Source organism: Bubalus kerabau, chromosome 2 (genome assembly GCF_029407905.1).
Source record: "Bubalus kerabau isolate K-KA32 ecotype Philippines breed swamp buffalo chromosome 2, PCC_UOA_SB_1v2, whole genome shotgun sequence".
Classification (NCBI taxonomy): Eukaryota; Metazoa; Chordata; class Mammalia; order Artiodactyla; family Bovidae; genus Bubalus; species Bubalus kerabau.
This window is the reverse complement of record NC_073625.1, coordinates 80,294,286-80,312,694: the sequence shown is the minus strand read 5'-3', so window position 1 is coordinate 80,312,694 and position 18,409 is coordinate 80,294,286. Positions and strand designations below refer to the sequence as shown.

General features: G+C 36.9%; 1 protein-coding gene across 1 annotated transcript in view; it reads right to left on the bottom strand.

The window, feature by feature from the left end:
• The window catches only part of CADM2 (cell adhesion molecule 2), a 285,958-nt gene that overhangs the window by 157,666 nt on the left and 109,883 nt on the right, over positions 1 to 18,409 (bottom strand). Inside the window, exon 5 of the mRNA XM_055570073.1 lies at positions 2,043 to 2,213. Coding sequence (XP_055426048.1) covers positions 2,043 to 2,213 — 171 coding nt within the window. The remainder of the gene's footprint in view (positions 1 to 2,042; positions 2,214 to 18,409) is intronic.

Below are 18,409 nucleotides of genomic sequence, written 5' to 3'. Positions count from 1 at the left end.
GACTCTTTGCGACTCCATGAATCGCAGCACGCCAGGCCTCCCTGTCCATCACCAACTCCCGGAGTTCACTGAGACTCACGTCCATCGAGTCAGTGATGCCATCCAGCCATCTCATCCTCTGTCGTCCCCTTCTCCTCCTGCCCTCAATCCCTCCCAGCATCAGAGTCTTTTCCAATGAGTCAACTCTTCGCATGAGGTGGTCAAAGTATTGGAGTTTCAGCTTTAGCATCATTCCTTCCAAAGAAATCCCAGGGCTGATCTCCTTCAGAATGGACTAGGGAAGTCATACGATATTTCTCCTTCTCTGACTTACTTCACTCAGTGTGACTATCTCGAGGTCCATCCATGTTGCTGCAAATGGTATTATTTCATTTTTAATGGTTTAGTAATATTCCATTGTATGTATGTACCACATCTTCTTTATCCATTCCTCTATCAGAGAACACGAAGAATTTTAAAAAGGCAGATAGTAGTCTCTCCCTACCATGAGATGAAGCCTATATCCACAAGTCCTAAATCTAGTTGATTATCAGTATCCACCAGGGGAATTAAAGATAAGTTTGGTAATAATGAGAAGTTTAGCTTGTGGTAGAAACCATAAAGCATTCAGGAGTTCAGAAGTGAGAAGGATCCCTGTAGGTTGAGAAAGTCAGGGACAGTCTGACAAGAAAGAACTTAAGTGACCCTTGAAGGGTGACCAGGAATGATAAATGGATTGCCTACATAGTACAGAACACAGAAGGTGGTAGATATATTCTTATTAAATAAATAAACAAAAACAAAATATGGGACATAGAAGACTAGTACCTAGACAACATTTAAGATTTAATGTAATTTCATACCACACACACATACACAAATCCTGCTGCTGCTGCTGCTAAGTCGCTTCAGTCGTGTCCAGCTCTGTGCTACCCCATAGATGGCAGCCCACAAGGCTCCGCCGTCCCTGGGATTCTCCAGGCAAGAACACTGGAGTGGGTTGCCATTTCCTTCTCCAATGCATGAAAGTGAAAAGTGAAAGTGAAGTCACTCAGTGGTGTCCAACTCTTAGCGATCCAATGGACTACAGCCTACCAGGCTCCTCCGTCCATGGGATTTTCCAGGCAAGAATACTGGAGTAGGGTGCCATTGCCTTCTCCGCACACAAATCCTAAACTAAAACTATAATTTATCACAGATAAAAAATTCCATAAAAAAAATCTCTAATATTGGAAAAAATCAAGTAGTAGGATTCAGAAACATAATTATTTGTGCTATACTTTTCAACTTTGTTATATATTTCAATTCATTCCTCTTCATTTTAATAAATATTTATAGATCACTTGCTATATCCCAAGGATATTGCTAACTACCAAAGTGGCATGATCATAAGTTGATCATTTGCTAGTTGTGTGAACTTGGCCAAGTGATTAATCTTCAGTGATTTTATTCATAAACTGAGTAAAGAGAGTAGTGACTGTTCATCAGGCTGTTATGCTGATGCCCTAACGTAAAGATAATACACGTTAAGATAAGGCCAGCAAAGCATTTCAGTACTGCCCAGGCTCACCAGAGTCATCCAATTTATGTTCTTATCACTTGTGAACAATAATTATGTTGATTAAAAAAACATAATAGATATGTCCCTGTGTTCATAAAGACTTAGTATATTTTTAAAAATAGAAAAAAATGTCCTATTTTAAAAGAACAGATGTGAAGTCATATTTGCATATAATAATGTTGCATTTAGAAAGTTCATCAAGGCTTTCTCAGATTTCCACCTCTCATTGATTGCCAAATTTCTGATCTTCCTGGTCAACATTTGGAAGAAAACTAGGAGTGTTAACCTTTTGATATCTCCTTTCTTTTTCTACTTTGTCAAGAATGGGCAAGAACTCCTTTCCTTTGAGTGTGATTAATATTACAGAGGTTAGTTTTAGCTCATTTGGCTGTAGATTTTGCTGCACACTTGCTGTAATTTCCAGGTAATTTTAAAATAATTTCAAATGTAGATGCGGAGACTTGCCACCACGATAGAGAGTTATGGAATAGCATTTACTTACAGTGTATTTCTAGCACCTGCATGGCCACCTGAGGAGTGGCATTGAGAGATTCATGGTCTACTCTGCAGATGACCGCCACGCCATCATCACTTCTGTCCACTCGGAAATCCAGTGTGCTGCTGACTGTGAACGTCTTGCGATTTGCATCCTCTTCCTTTAAATATTTTACATCTGAAAATAAAATATAAAACTTAAAATTCTGTGAAATTCTCTTTGAAATGTAACAGATCTCGTTTACTCAAGACACCACTGGAAGTGCTTTCTGGTTATCTTTATCCAATTATAAAAAGCAAATATTTGTTAGTTTGACATTTAACCCATTTCAAGTAAACAGAATTAAAACTACTTCAGATACATATTTTAAAAATTAAATGCAGAAATAAAAAGGCAAGTCATAGCCCCTTTTTAAATATTCCATTAAACAAATCAGGCCATTTTACAATATTAGTCTTTTTTCTTTAGATTTAGATCTTATTAAAAGATAATCTTTTTTTTCTGAACCATGTATTTGAGCTATGATTAACATGAACAATGTGAGGTCAACATAATTGCTATAAAATACCTAAGATGAGAAAGTTGTCATCTTTGGTAGAGAAGGAGGACACTCATGCGAACATTTTGAATATTCAAATCTCTCTCTCTCTATATATATATATATTTGCAATGAAATTTCTTTTGAGATAAATGGTTTTCACTTAGCTGAAGAATTTGTTTCAGCCTGAATGAGAACACTTCCCTCAAGATGTGAATTCACATATCAGTATTTAAACTTATTGTGCACTGATTCAGATTCAACATTAAATAGTGCACTTAGAGATTATTTGTTCTCTATGGAAAAGAGATTTAATAATATTTTCATTTAATTTGGAATTTCTCAAATCTAAAGTAGCTGATAATAAGAGGGTAATTTTAACGGATTAGAAATCAAAATGATAGTCTAAGGTTAAAATATCATTTTAACAAGATCTTAAGTACAGTTATGGGAGAAAGTTGTTCCAATTTCTTAGTGTTTCAATTCAATGAACAATGATATTTTTAGGAAAAGAGTTCTTTTGCATAAAATATTTGATTCTAGCATGTATTAAATATTTTAAAGCTATTTAAAAATATATCAATGATAACAAATTAACATAAATTCAGCTTTTCTATTGTGCTCTATGCAAAGACTTGACTTGAAAAGGATATTGAATTTTATGTATTTGACAGGAAGATATTTGCATGGTCCATTGAGTTTTACTTTTTTCCAGAGAAGAATGTCTTTATCTTATTGATTTTAAAAAATAAAGTAAAATTAATAAAGGATGCACTTAGTCACTCAGTCGTGTCCAACTCTTTGCAACCCCATGGACTGTAGCCTGCCAGGCTCCTCTGCCCATGTGGATTCTCCAGGTAAGAGTAATGGAGTGGGTTGCCATTCCCTCCTCCAGGGGATCTTCCCAACACAGGGATGGGATGTAGGTCTCCCGCACTGCAGGCGGGTTCTTTACTGTCTGAGCCACCAGGGAAGCCATAACAAAGGATAAGCCTAGGTAAACATCCCATGTCTTGTTTGGAAAATATCTGTTTATGATTTTGTTCAGAAATATCTAAGTTAAAATTTTTACCACAAAAAGTTTTATGAGATTTCGCCAGTTTTTCAGAGTAAGAATTTCTAACATTTGGAAAGGGAAGAAAGAGCATAGTATCTCAACTCTATTTTTTAACTATAAATTAATCATATAGGGTATAAGGCTTTCTATCAACATGTTTACTATGAAATATCTCATTTTTGTTAACCAAAGTCATTTCTGAGATTTTTTCATTTTAAAATTAGATTAAACTTCAGTTAAAAAATTTTAGAGTGAAAGATGAAACAATCTTCTTTTAGTCAAAATATGCCAAGATAATACAGATGTATTATAGTTCTTTGGTATATTAAAAAAATGAGGTTCTCTTACTTTTCAGTGTCTCATAAATTTATACAAAATGTTGCCTCATTTTTATATTTTGTATCCTTGCCTATAAATCTATGCCAATGTTTTCTTGTTGAAAGCTCCAAGCAGTAGAAATTTAAGAAAATTTAGATCTCTTGACAAAATACTTTTATAATTATGTTACACAATATGTAAGAAATTATTCCAAAATATTGCTTATATTCTTTAATTTTAATAACAGCTGCACTTTAAGAACCCACACATCTGCTTCCTTCAGCTATTTTCTTCACAAAAATATCATTGTATGTAATATTAATTGGACACATAAAATCTGATAGCAATTGTATATAACATAAAATATTAATGAGCATCATTCAAGCAGAATAAGTAAAAGTATAATTTGTTGCTTTTAATATTAGCTTATGTGACATCTTATAGGGTTACTAGAAGGCATAAGATAAACAGGAAAAAGTACTGAGAAGAGCTAGTTGTAATATCTTTGCCCATATTTCTGCTGACATCCTCCTCACCAAACAGGAAATACCACTTACAATTTATTTTCATTTTGCTTCCTAGCTTATAAAGTAACTTATAAAGTATTACATAGGTACAGAATTAATAGAAATTTCTTTATATGGCATAGTTAATCTGGTGATTCCATATATATTCTTGTTTCATGTTCTGTATTGTTTAAAAGAGTTTTTATTTTTTTTCTTCTTTGGCAAGTCACAGCATTACTTCATTGCTTTGTGATCTAAAACAGTGTTTCTCAAAAATGGAATGTGCATCTGAATCATATTTGAATCTTGTTAAAATGCAGATTCTGATTCAATAGCAGTGAGGTAGAGTCTAAAAGTCTGTTGTTGGCCAACAGAATTATTTTCGAGAGCAAGGGTATAATCTATGCATCATCACTGTAGGTGATATGACCAAAGGTGAGTGAATACTGGAACTAACTTTACTCACTTTTCTCCCTCTCTTTTTATTGCCACTCTTTGTAAGCTTAATGTTCTTTCACTATTTCAACATATATTTCTCCTTTTAATTTACATTTTTGAAGATAGCCATGTCATGTATTAGATAATGTGTTGGTTCAATGGCCAGTGAAGCAAAGGGCAAACATTAAACACAGGAATTTGTAGGATTACTTTCCATTATATCCTTGAAGTCACCCTTCTATCTTTTTCCAAAGGAGATTATGGACATGTGAGCACTTGCTCTCAAGTAATTAGAAATGTGATTGCTTTTGATTGGTGGTGATTGTGTAACTCAGTAGGATCCCATGGGGACTGGGGAAGTGGGGTGGCAAGTCTTCCTCAGTCATGTCCGACTCTGTGTGACCCCATAGAGGGCAGCCCACCAGGCTCCCCCATCCCTGGGATTCTCCAGGCAAGAACACTGGAGTAGGTTGCCATTTCCTTCTCCAATGCATGAAAATGAAAAGTGAAAGTGAAGTCGCTCAGTCGTGTTCGACCCTTAGCAACCCCATGGACAGCAGCCCACCAGGCTCCTCCATCCATGGGGATTTTCCAGGCAAGAGTACTGGAGTGGGTTGCCATTGCCTTCTCCTTCTGAAGTACCTAGATAATAGCATTTGATGCAAATTTTCTGAATTCTTTTACAGATGTAAACTCCTACCCCCCTCAACCAAATGGAAGATGTTAACTATTTGATGACCCAGAGCACATCAGTCAGTTCAGTTCAGTGGCTCAGTCATGTCCAACTCTTTGCAACCATGGACTGCAGCACACCAGGCTTCCCTGCCCATCACCAATTCCCAGAGCTTGCTCAAACTCATGTTCATCAAGTCAGTGATGCCATCCAACCGTCTCATCCTCAGTCATCCCCTTCTCCTGCCTTCAAACTTTCCTAGAATCAGGGTCTTTTCTAATGAGTCAGCCCTTCACATCAGATGGCCAAAGTATTGGAACTTCAGCTTCAGTGTCAGTCCTTCCAATGATTATTCAGGATTGATATCCTTTAGAGATTGACTGGTTAGATCTCCTTGCAGTTCAATGGACTCTCAAGAGTCTTGTCCAACATCACCGTTCAAGAGTACATAAGGACTAACATTTGCTGAATCCTGGGGGAGCTTGAGGCTTTCTAGAACATGAGTCATCTCATGTCCTTGCATGACCATGCAATAAAAATGTCTCTGCTCCAAACTCTGACATTTCAGTTTGTTTGGCCTCAGTGTGTGCCACTGTTGAGCACAGGAACTTAACAGTTGCAAAATGTCTCATTATACTACTGTGTTTACACTGCATGCTTTAGAAATCTTCTATAAAGAACTGTTTTTAAATATCTGCCTGAAAATTCCTCAAGGATGCTTCTCAATGAAAGTTATTTTCTTCAAACTTTCATGGTGAAGTCTAAAGATTTTCTATCAATATTTATAGTATGTATCTGTATCAGAGAGCTGGATCATAAAGAAAGCTGAGTGCCAAAGAATTGATGCTTTTGAATTGTGGTGCTGGAGAAGACTCTTAAGAATCATTTGGACTATGTGGGGATCAAACCTGTCAATACTAAAGGAAATCAACCCTGAATATTTGAAACTTGAAACTAACACAACATTGTAAATCAGCTATATTTAAATACAAATTTAAAAATTAAATAAATATAAAACCTGAGTCAAGTTATCTAGGGAATGAAACAAAAGGCCATCTGGACATTTCTACATTCAAATCTCTTAAAAAAGTCAGATCTCAGGAGATATCTCTAGATCCATTTTTTCCCCCCAGATTTATAATATTAGGTTTCATGCATGCTAAGTCACTTCAGTTGTGTCTGACTCTTTGTGACCCTATGGACCTTGACCTCCCAGGCTCCTCTGTCCCTGAGATTCTCCAGGCAAGAATATCGGAGGGGGTTGCCACGTTCTCCTCCAGGAGATCTTCCTGATCCAGAGATCCAACCCATGTCTCCTGCATGGACAGGTGGGTTCTTTACCACCAGCACAACTTGGGAAGCCCGATTAGGTTACCTGCCTCTGTATCTGGAGCTTCTGGCCACCTTTGTACTAGACTTTTAGAAGGAATATCCTTCTAATGTGAAGTTTCTTCAGATGTTACTTTGCCTCCACAGTGGTTCCAATCACCCTGAGCATTGTAATCTGAACTTTTGTGATGTATTTCCTTTCTGCTCTTTAGTGACTTTGATTCCCCTTAAACAGATCCAGAACAAAATAATCCCATTTTTATAAAAGGAAATCTTGTCCTGAACCCTAGGTTAGCCCTTTCTTTCAGACCTGCACCTGAAGAGGACCAGTTTCCTTTTAAATAATTGCAAAGCCAATAAGCCACACTTGGAACAAGGTTGGGATTTAAATACAGTTCTGTCTTGTTGCCAATACTAGAAGGATCATACCTTCTCATAACTGGGATAAAGCTCTTGGAATTTTGTAATATATTTTGTGACTTCTCCTCAACTATTTGGGCTTTACATGTTTTGGTCATCAGCAAAGTTGTAAGATCTTAGTGTATACCCCAAATTTCTATGCTTATGTAGAATATGAACTCTGCTATTATTTTCAGAGTCTGTGTTTGTAGGTGATTTTTGAAGAATCAAATAACAGTTTCAACAAGAGATTTCAATAAATTTATTCTGAATCCATACACTGTTACTAATGGTGCTTTAAATGACACCATTGTTAGTAAGCTGAAAGAAGGTCTTCTTGCCATACAGGAGAAACAATGTGAGTGTTAAATAAGTTAACTTGTTATTATTGCCAAAAACTTGGAGTGACCATATTGGACAAATGGGTATGTTATATAATTCTTGTTTAAAAGAAGCTGTATAGATCCAAATTTATAAAAGTGAACGCATCATTTTTAGAAGGCAATCAACTCTTCCATCACTTAAAAAAAATGACATAAAGTAACTATGCCTAGTTAACTCAGTCAGTAACATAGATGCATATTTTAGAACTAATTTGTCTTGAAGGGATTATTGGTACTTTTTCTTTTCTTATGGCTTAAGTGTACAACAGGTTTTTTTTTTTTTTTACAAACCATCTTTTATTTATTTTTTTTACTATTCAAGGTAAGCATTTGGTTTTATATCTGCTTCAAACTTTCTCCAGACCAAAAATACTGAGGCCATGTCTTATATAATAAAACTTTAAAGTCTGGCAACCACTTTCATTTGTTCACTGGAGAAGACCTCAAAACAAACTCTTGAAGCAAATTTCAGTAATGCCTATGAGTATTCCTTAATACTAGAGAAGGCAATGGCAACCCACTCCAGTATTCTTGCCTGGAGAATCCCATGGACAGAGGAACATGGCAGGCTACAGTCTATGGGGTCTCAAGAGTCAGACACAACTTAGCAACTAAACTACTACTATTAAAATTCACATTGGAGAAGGAAATGGCAACCCACTCCAGTATTCTTGCCTGGAGAATTCCATGGACAGAGGAGCCTGGTGTGCTGCAGTCCATGGGGTCACAGAGAGTCAGACATGACTAAGTCACTAACACGCACAGACACACACACACACACACACACTCCTTCATACAACTCCAATTACAATGCATCAAACTTTTACAAATCCCTTTTGCAATAGTCTACTTTTATAAGAAGGTGCCACTCATAATCCTGGTTTGTAAAGCTGTGGCTCTATCATTCACTAGCAATGCAAAATGTTTGTTTCACTTGACAAGGAATTTTACTGAAGCTTGGTTCTTGTTAATAGATTTCAAAAGCTCAGATGAGCAAAATGATATTTACAGACGACTGATGAAGGGGGCATAATTTATTTATCTAAATATTCTAAAATTGCTTTAACTTTATTCACATGAGTCAAATGTTACAGTCTATCAAATTCCTCTTAAATGTTACCCCACAGGTATATATTCAGAGGTGCTATAAGGACCCACTATGTGATATTTATTGTATATAACTTGGTGGTGGTTTAGTCGCTAAGTCATGTCCGACTCTTGCAATCCCATGGACTGTAGCCTTCCAGGCTCCTATGTCCGTGGGATTTTCCAGGCAAGAGTACTGGAGTGGGTTGCCATTTCCTTCTCCAGGGGATTTCTGGACCCAATGGATTCCTGCATTGCAGGTAGATTCTTTACTGACTGAACTTATTGTCAAATTATTTCAATATATAGACTTTTGCCTAAAACATATGAACTCAGAGAGAAATTCTCTTGACTCTTGGAACCATGAAATGTCAGATCTCTTATACAAATGGTTTGTGAACATAGTACTTAATTCATCATGTCTCTCTTTTTATACCATTTAAGTGTACTAATTAAAGCTTGTGATTCACCATTGGCAAATGTGAAAACGTGAAAACCTTTATAACAAGATCGCTTATTGATTTCACTTTAGCTTTCATCTTATTTTTCTGCAATAATTTAGCGGTTGTATCATATTCATGTATCAATTCATTCATATTACCTTTTATGTTATAAGTATATTTTGTGTTTATGCAAATCCTTCTATAATATGAGGTATGAGTCACTTTCCCTCAAAAACATTGGATATAGTTAATCATTGCTTGAAGGCTCAGAAAATTTAAATATTTGAATAGAAAATTTCTATTAAGATTACTTTAGAACATCACTAAGAAGAATACTGCTCCATTTAGAAGAATAATCAGGAAGGAGAGTTTTTTTCTCTTTAAATTTTTATTTAATTTTTATTTTTAAAGTTTTTTTGATGTATAACATTTTTTTAAAGTCTAATTTGAATCTATTACAATATCGCTTCTGGTTTGTTTCATTTTTTTATTTCTTTTTGCTTTTCTGCCTGTGGGATCTTAGCTCCCTATGCTATGCTGTGCTGTGCTAAGCCACTTCAGTCGTGTCTGACTCTGCGACCCCATAGATGGCAGCCCACCACGCTCCCCCGTCCCTGGGATTCTCCAGGCAAGAACACTGTAGTGGGCTGCCATTTCCTTCTCCAATGCATGAAAGTGAAAAGTGAAAGTGAAGTTGTTCAGTCGTGTCCGACTCTTAGCAACCCCATGGATTGCAGCCTAACAGGCTCCTCCATCCATGGGATTTTCTAAGCAAGAGTACTGGAGTGGGGTGCCATTGCTTAGCTCCCTACCAGGTGTCAAATCTGTACCCCCTGCACTGACAGGTAAAATCCTTACCACTGAATCTCCAGGGAAATCCCCAGAGTCATCTTCCTTGAAGATTATTGAGGTATATAGTCTTAGATCACTTTCCCCCAAGTAATTGTTTATTTCTACATTTAATTCTATATTTATATTTATTTAATTCTCTATTTAGTGGTGTGCACCTTACAAGAATACCAAGAATTGGTTTGCTCAGTCCAGGAAAGCATTCAGTAGAGGAGTCACCTCCTTTAAAGTTATTAAACAATTTAATAACATGAGAGCAATTTAACCTAAATGACTCACTTATTCTCCATATGAAAACCTTGTGCTCATATCATGTGTTAGATGACATGCTAGATTTTGCATGTGAAACCTTAAAGAAAGAAATCCCAGTCTGTTGGGAGAGACAGATATGTAGCTATTGCCAACATCCACTGGATCATCAAAAAAGCAAGAGAGTTCCAGAAAAATATCTATTTCTGCTTTATTGACTATGCCAAAGCCGTTGACTGTGTGGATCACAATAAACTGTGGAAAATTCTGAAAGAGATGGGCATACCAGACCACCTGACCTGCCTCTTGAGAAATCTGTATGCAGGTCAGGAAGCAACAGTTAGAACTGGACATGGAACAACAGACTGGTTCCAAATAGGAAAAGGAGTACGTCAAGGCTGTCTATTGTCACCCTGCTTATTTAACTGATATGCAGAGTACATCATGAGAAACGCTGGACTGGAAGAAACAAGCTGGAATCAAGATTGCCGGGAGAAATATCAATAACCTCAGATATGCAAATGAGACCACCCTTATGGCAGAAAGTGAAGAGCAACTAAAAAGCCTCCTGATGAAAGTGAAAGTGGAGAGTGAAAAAGTTGGCTTAAAGCTCAACATTCAGAAAACGAAGGTCATGGCATCCGGTCCCATCACTTCATGGGAAATAGATGGGGAAACAATGGAAACAGTGTCAGACTTTATTTGGGGGGGGGGCTCCAAAATCACTGCAGATGATGACTGCAGCCATGAAATTAAAAGACACTTACTCCTTGGAAGGAAAGTTATGACCAACCTAGATAGCATATTGAAAAGCAGAGACATTACTTTGCCAACAAAGTTTCGTCCAGTCAAGGCTATGGTTTTTCCTGTGGTCATGTATGGATGTGAGAGTTGGACTGTGAAGAAGGCTGAGCACTGAAGAATTGATGCTTTTGAACTGTGGTGTTGGAGAAGACTCTTGAGAGTCCCTTGGACTGCAAGGAGATCCAACCAGTCCATTCTGAAGGAGATCAGCCCTGGGATTTCTTTGGAAGGAATGATGCTAAAGCTGAAACTCCAGTACTTTGGCCACCTCATGTGAAGAGTTGACTCATTGGAAAAGACTCTGATGCTGGGAGGGATTGGGAGCAGGAGGAGAAGGGGATGACAGAGGATAAGATGGCTGGATGGCATCACTGACTCAATGGACGTGAGTCTGGGTGAACTCCGGGAGTTGGTGATGGACAGGGAGGCCTGGCATGCTGCGATTCACAGGGTCGCAAAGAGTCGGACACGACTGAGCGACTGACCTGAACTGAACTGAAAGAACTTTTAGTGTGTTCAAAATACCAAAGAAAGTAACAGTTTAAAGATTCATAACCTGTGGCGGATTCATTTTGATATTTGGCAAAACTAATACAATTATGTAAAGTTTAAAAATAAAATTAAATTAAAAAAAAAGAAAAAAAAAGATTCATAATAATCAGATAAACTCCCTGATCTTCACCCTATCAGATACCTCTTTTGAAAAAAATATAGTAGATAGACTATTTTAGAAAAAATGGCTACTTAGGAAATTAGTTCTTAATTGCTACTGCCCAAGAGACAGATTAGCTGGTTCTCAAGAAAATCTTAATTTTATTAGCACATTCTTTGAATATCCAGTAGCAATATGAATATTACTTATTGTTTCTGTACCATTAATGTAATGAGCTGAAAACCAGAGTTTGCCATTTTAGCATAATTTCCCTCTTTCTGACTTACTGCCTTGTCACGAGCTTTGAGGTATTAATATACTCAGCATAACTTGTGGAACTTATCTTGTGCACTTTAGGCTTAGTTTATACCCTATCAAGTGTTCACAAATAAAACCTCAGAAGAAGGTAGGGTACAGAGAAATAGAAACATTTGTTTAATATTTAATCCCAGAGCACAATTTTTTTAGAGACTCCTTAATATTTTGTATTTAACAGAATCATAGTAATTAAATCTAAAAGCTATATCAACATGTGAAAATAAATCTGTAACCCTCTATAGTGTCTGTACTTGGTGAATTTGACTTCATAATGTTTTCCATAATCAGATTTTTGCTTTGTAATGGTAAATCCCTCTCCAATGTAATTTCTTTTGTAGGTATTCCTTACCTAGAAATTGCCATACTCTATAGCCTAATTAAATTAGGTGTGATTAAACCTGAAGACATATCTGACCCCCAGTTAGATGTAATTAAACCTGAAGAGGTACCTGACTCCCAGGTGCATAATATCCAGGGTAGAAAGTATGAAACTTTACTCCCAAACAGAACCAGTGTAGTTAACTAGCTTGTTTCAGAGTCTCTCTCATATATCTCACTGTGATTTAAAACCCTGAAGAGTTTAAAGAAATTGAGGTAAAAACACATACTTGAGCACACACGTATACAAACACAGGCACACATATATACCACAGCTAATTTCAGGGAAGCCATGATTTAGCTGATCTAATGAGAGAATATGATTAATGATGTACAGAAAATGTGAGCAAAATAGAGGAAAAAGGAGAGAGCAGGGTGTTCCTACAGACCAAAGAAACTAAGTCACTATGAAGCCAGTTAATCAGTGAACTATTTATATATCCAGGGAATAACCTTTATGGTAATAAATAGGTTCCCTTGTGTTCCTTTCACTTGACAGTGGCCAGAAAAACCTTATAATAACCTCTTTCTCTTGAGAGTAGGTTGAGTGAATCTCAGGGCCATTAAACAAAAGTTTAGACATGAAAAGTCAACTATCACTTGTAACCTCTTCTAAGAAAAGATTTTATATTTTGTGCACTATATCCTTAGGCTGACTCAAAAATATAATACCATCTGACTGAAAAATGTTATAAAAATGATTGCCCAATTCTAAGCCTGATGCCTTAAGGTAGGCACTATAATTGCACAGATTATAATGTCCTTTCTTCTATTGAAGATTGAAAGATTTCTCTTATTTTCTATTAACATAGTGTTTTAATGCAGGCCCAAAAGATGATAAAAGATGGGAGAAATATTTTTAAAAGCCCATGAGCTAAAGAAAACTCTATAAGAAAATTTTTAAAAATCTATCCATTGAAGTAAATTCTATAAGTAGCAGGTAAGTATGACTCCTTTGAAACACTTATGTAATTTTCTAGCTATCAAAAATTCAGTTTATGAGATCTTGTAGCATCCAGAAAATGTAACATACTCCTTATCAACCTATTTTGAAAATGAGTCATTTGCATCAGTAAAACATCTATAATGTGACATCACCCTTCTGAATACAAGTTTCTCTCTACTGTCTACTACCACTGATTATTTTTATCTTGTTTTCTGAGAAACACGCTATTTTAAAATTCTAACTACACCCTGGAACATTCATAAGGTTCAATACAATTCATGTATTCATAAATAAAGTACTATTTTTCATTTACTCTTCCTTTATTCTATTGTTATTGTTCAGTCACTAAGTTGTGTCTGACTCTTTTCAACCACATGGACAGCAGGATTCTAGGCTCCTCTGTCCTCCACTATCTCCCAGAGTTTGCTTGATTCATGTCCATTGAGTCAGTGATGTTATCCAATCATCTCATTCTCTGTCCCTCCCCCCTTCTCCTTTTGACTTCAATCTTTCCCAGCATCAGAGCCTTTTCCAATGTATTGGCTCTTCACATCAGGTGGCCGAAGTATTGGAGCTGAAGCTCCAATTCAAAAGCATCAATTCTTTGGCCCTCAGCCTTCTTTTTGGTCCAACTCTCACATCCATAAATGACTACTAGAAAAATCATAGCTTTGACTATATGAGCCTTTGTCAGCAAAGTAATGTCTCCGCTTTTTAATATGCTGTTGAGATTTGTCATAGTTTTTCTTTCAAGGAGCAAGGGTCTTTTAATTTCATGGCTGCAGTTACCAACTGCAGTGATTTTGGAGCCCAAGAAAATAAAATCTTTCACTGCTTCCACTTTTCCCCCTTCTATTTGCCATGAAGAGATGTGACTGCATGCCATAATCTTATTTTTTTGTATGTTGAGTTTCAAGCCAGCTTTTCATTCTCCTCTTTCACTCTCATCAAGAGGCTCTTTAGTTCCTCTTCACTTTCTTCCATTAGAGTGATATCATCTGCTTATCTGAGTTTGTTGGTGTTTCTCTCAGCAGTCTTGATTTTTATTTGTGATTCATCCAGTCTGGCATTTCACATAATGAACTCTGCATATAAATTAAATAAGCAGGATGGCAATGTACAACCTTGCTGTACTCCTTTCAGTTGTTCAATGTGCAGTTCTGTTGCTTCTTGACCTGCATACAGGTTTCTCAGGAGAAAGATAAGGTGGTCTGGTATTACTATCCCTTTGAGAATTTTTCAGTTGGTTGTGATCCACACAGTCAAAGGCATTAGCCTAGTCAATGAAGTAGAAGTAGATATTTTTCTGGAACTTCCCTGCTTTCTCCATGATTCATTGAATGTTGGCAATTAAATATCTGGTTCCTCTGCCTTTTCTAAATCTACCGTATACATCTGGAAGTTCTCAGTTCACGTACCGTTGAAACCTAGCTTGAAGGATTTTGACCATTACCTTACTAGCTTGTGAAATGAGCACAACTATTGGGTAGTTTGAGTATTCTTTGGGATTGAAATGAAAACTGACCTTTTCCAGTCTTGTGGCCACTTTTAATTTTTCCAAATTTGCTGACATATTGAGTGTAGCACTTTAACTGTATCATCTTTTAGGATTTTAAATAACTCAGCTGGAGTTCTGTCCCCTTCACTAGCATTGGTATTAATGCTTCCTAAGGCCCATTTGCAGAGAAGGCAATGGCACCCCACTCCAGTACTCTTGCCTGGAAAATCCCGTGGGCAGAGGAGCCTGGTAGGCTGCAGTCCATGGGGTCGCTAAGAGTCAGACACGACTGAGTGACTTCACTTTCACTTTTGACTTTCATGCATTGGAGAAGGAAATGGCAACCCACTCCAGTGTTCTTGCCTGGAGAATCCCAGGGACGGGAGAGCCTGGTGTGCTGCCATCTATGGGGTCACACAGATTTGGACATGACTGAAGCGACTTAGCAGTAGCAGCAGCAAGGCCCATTTGACTCACACTCAAAGATGTCCATTATTCTTTGTTGTTTGGTCACTCAGTTGCATCCAACTCTTTGTGAACCCATGGATTGCAGCATGCCAGGCTTCCCTGTCCTTCATATCCCCTGGAATTTGCTCAGACTGATGTTCATTGAGTCAATGATGTCATCCAACCATCTTATCCACTCTTGTTCCCTTGTCCCCCTGCCCTCAATCTTTACTAGCATCAGAATCTTTTCCAATGAGATAGCTCTTTGCATCAGGTGGCCAAAGTATTGGAACTTCAACTTCAGCATCAGGCCTTCCAATGAATATACAGGGTTGATTTTCTTTAGGATTGACTGGTTGATTTCCTTGCTGTCCAAGGGACTCTCAAGAGCTTCTCCAGCACCACAGTTTGAAAGCATTGATTCTTCAGTGCTCAGCCTTCTTTATGGTCCAACTATCACATCTATGCATGACTATTGGAAAAATCATAGCTTTGACTATATTGACCTTTGCCAGCAAAATGATGTGTGTACTTTTGTATGCTGTCTGATCAAAGAATTAAATAATCATTTTTAGAAAGATTTGATTCATAAACTTCATAAAATATCTTCCTGGGTCCCAAGAAGATCATTTGCTAAAGCTGATGGTAATGAGACCATCTCTCCTTATATGGCACAGAAATCATAAGAAACTACATTTTCATGAAAAATCCAAAGCTCTTGAATGGGAGGGGCATCTTCCTTAGCACATGGAGAAATCATAAAGTATCTTTTGAGAAGAACCTGAGGAGATTGTGAACAGTAATTAAGTCTCTCCATTAGCAGATGTGAGCTAAACAGTTAGTAGATCTGAATATTTATGTTATTATAGTATCTCAACACTGCTTGTTGGCTGATAATTCACTGATGAGTGAGAGTTGCACTTTCTTTAACACAAGTTAAAAATAGTGACTAAAAGCATTAATAAGCAATAAAACAGTGTTTGATATTGATATAATTCTCCTTCTTAACAATAAGTGAAATCCAGTCAAAGATATCATTATATACACGCTGGAACTTCTCTTTCCATTCCCAGAACAACATATACCAGCACTGAATTTCTGTTGCTATTTTATTTAAAGTAACTTCTGACATTAAAACTCACAGAATTATTAATCTAAACTATTTTGCCAATGTGAGTATGAATACATTTTACACTTAATCATGTTCATCCTCTTAAAGTTATTATACTGTATAATCTTAAATAAGCAATCAAACAAAATTAAAACACCATTTAGATAAAAGTATTATTTCTCTACATTTCAATAACGTAGGTAAAATAACATTTCCTTTCAGCCTAGCAGAGTAACAAGGCTGGATTTACTTCTTACCTGGAAAAAACAAGTTTCCAAGATATTGAACATCATAATAATGGACTGTTACCCCAGGAAGATGGAAAACAAATGAAATGAACCTTAAAATTTGTCTCTGCTTAATGCCTTGAGAGATTTTCTAGGCAATGAAGTGTGGAGGGAAAACTATGTATAACCTGGCAGCCTCCCTGAGTTATACTGATAGATCTGGGTGTCTAAGAAGCCCAGAGGGCTAAAGGTTATAGGGTTGTGTGCTCACTCACTCAGTCATGTCTGACTTTTTGTGACCCCATGGGTTGTAGCTTAGCAGGCTCCTCTGTCCATGGGATTTTCCAGGCAAGACAACCAGAGTGGGTTGTCACTCCTTGGGAAGCCTCTAAGAATTTACAGGACAGAATATCAAAAAGGAAAGAGCTACATGAAGAGATGACTCCAGATGTCTGCTGTGTCCCTCACAGTATTTGGCAAAGAAATTATTGATCAGTGTATCTGTGTGAGGAAAGCATTTGAAGCTAGGACAAGAACTATCAGAAAAAAATTAGAGGAAATGGTACATGAGGGTCACATAGGACAGAGAAATAGTGCCTGTTCTAACTAACATGATTAAAAAATAAAAATCAAAACTCATACTTCGTACCTGGAGCACTCAGAAGATTTTGGAAGAGTTTATGCTGGAGCTCCAATACTTTGGCCACCTGATATGAAGTGCCAACCCATTGGAAAAGACTCTGATGCTGGGAAAGATTGAGGGCATGAGGAGAAAGGGGTGACAGAGGATGAAATGGTTGGATGGCATCATCATCTCAATGGATGTGAGTTTGTGCAAACTCCGGGAAATAGTGAAAGACAGAGTATCTTGGTGTGCTGCAGTGCTTGGGGTCACAAAGAGTTAGACACAACTTAGCAACTGAACAACAACAATGGGATTCAAATAATTATTACAATAAAAGCTGCTCTGTCCCTCCTAAGAAATTTAAAGGATCCTCTGAAAGGGCTTCCCTGGTGGTTCAGACAGTAAAGAATTCACCTGCAATGCAGGAGACCTGGGTTCTATCCCTGGGTCAGGAAGATCCCTTGGAGAAGGGAATGGGTACCCACTCTAGTATTTTTGCTTGGAGAATTCCATGGACAGAGGAGCCTAGCAGGCTATTGTCCATGGAGTTACAAAGAGGGGGATATGACTGAGCACCTAACACATTCACTTCTGAAAGCATTAAACTCTTTCTAAGTTACTTAACCAGAACAAAACTTAAGAATTCTTATAGAATTAGAAGAATATTCAGTACCAAAAAGGTGAACATTTTAATGTCCCTAATCCAGTCAGAAATAAATCTGCATTCAAAGAAGAAGGAAAATATTATCTATAATGAGATCAGTCAATCTCTTGAAACTGACCTAGAAATAATATAGCTGAGAGAAGTAAAAGACAAGGGCATTGAAAATGTAAAAGCTCTCGAATTACATATAAAACCTAAAAATATAAAATTTATGGAAATAATTCTTTCTGATCTTGGATTAGGCAAAAACATCTTACATATAATACCAAAGCATGATTCATAAAAGTAAAAAAAATAATAATAATACAACTTAGAATTTGAACTTCATGAAGTAGTACAACCACTTTGAAAAATAGTCTGGAAATGCCTTTAAAAATTAAACATGTGTCTACTGTATGACACAGCCATTCTACTCCTAGACTTTTACCCAAGAGA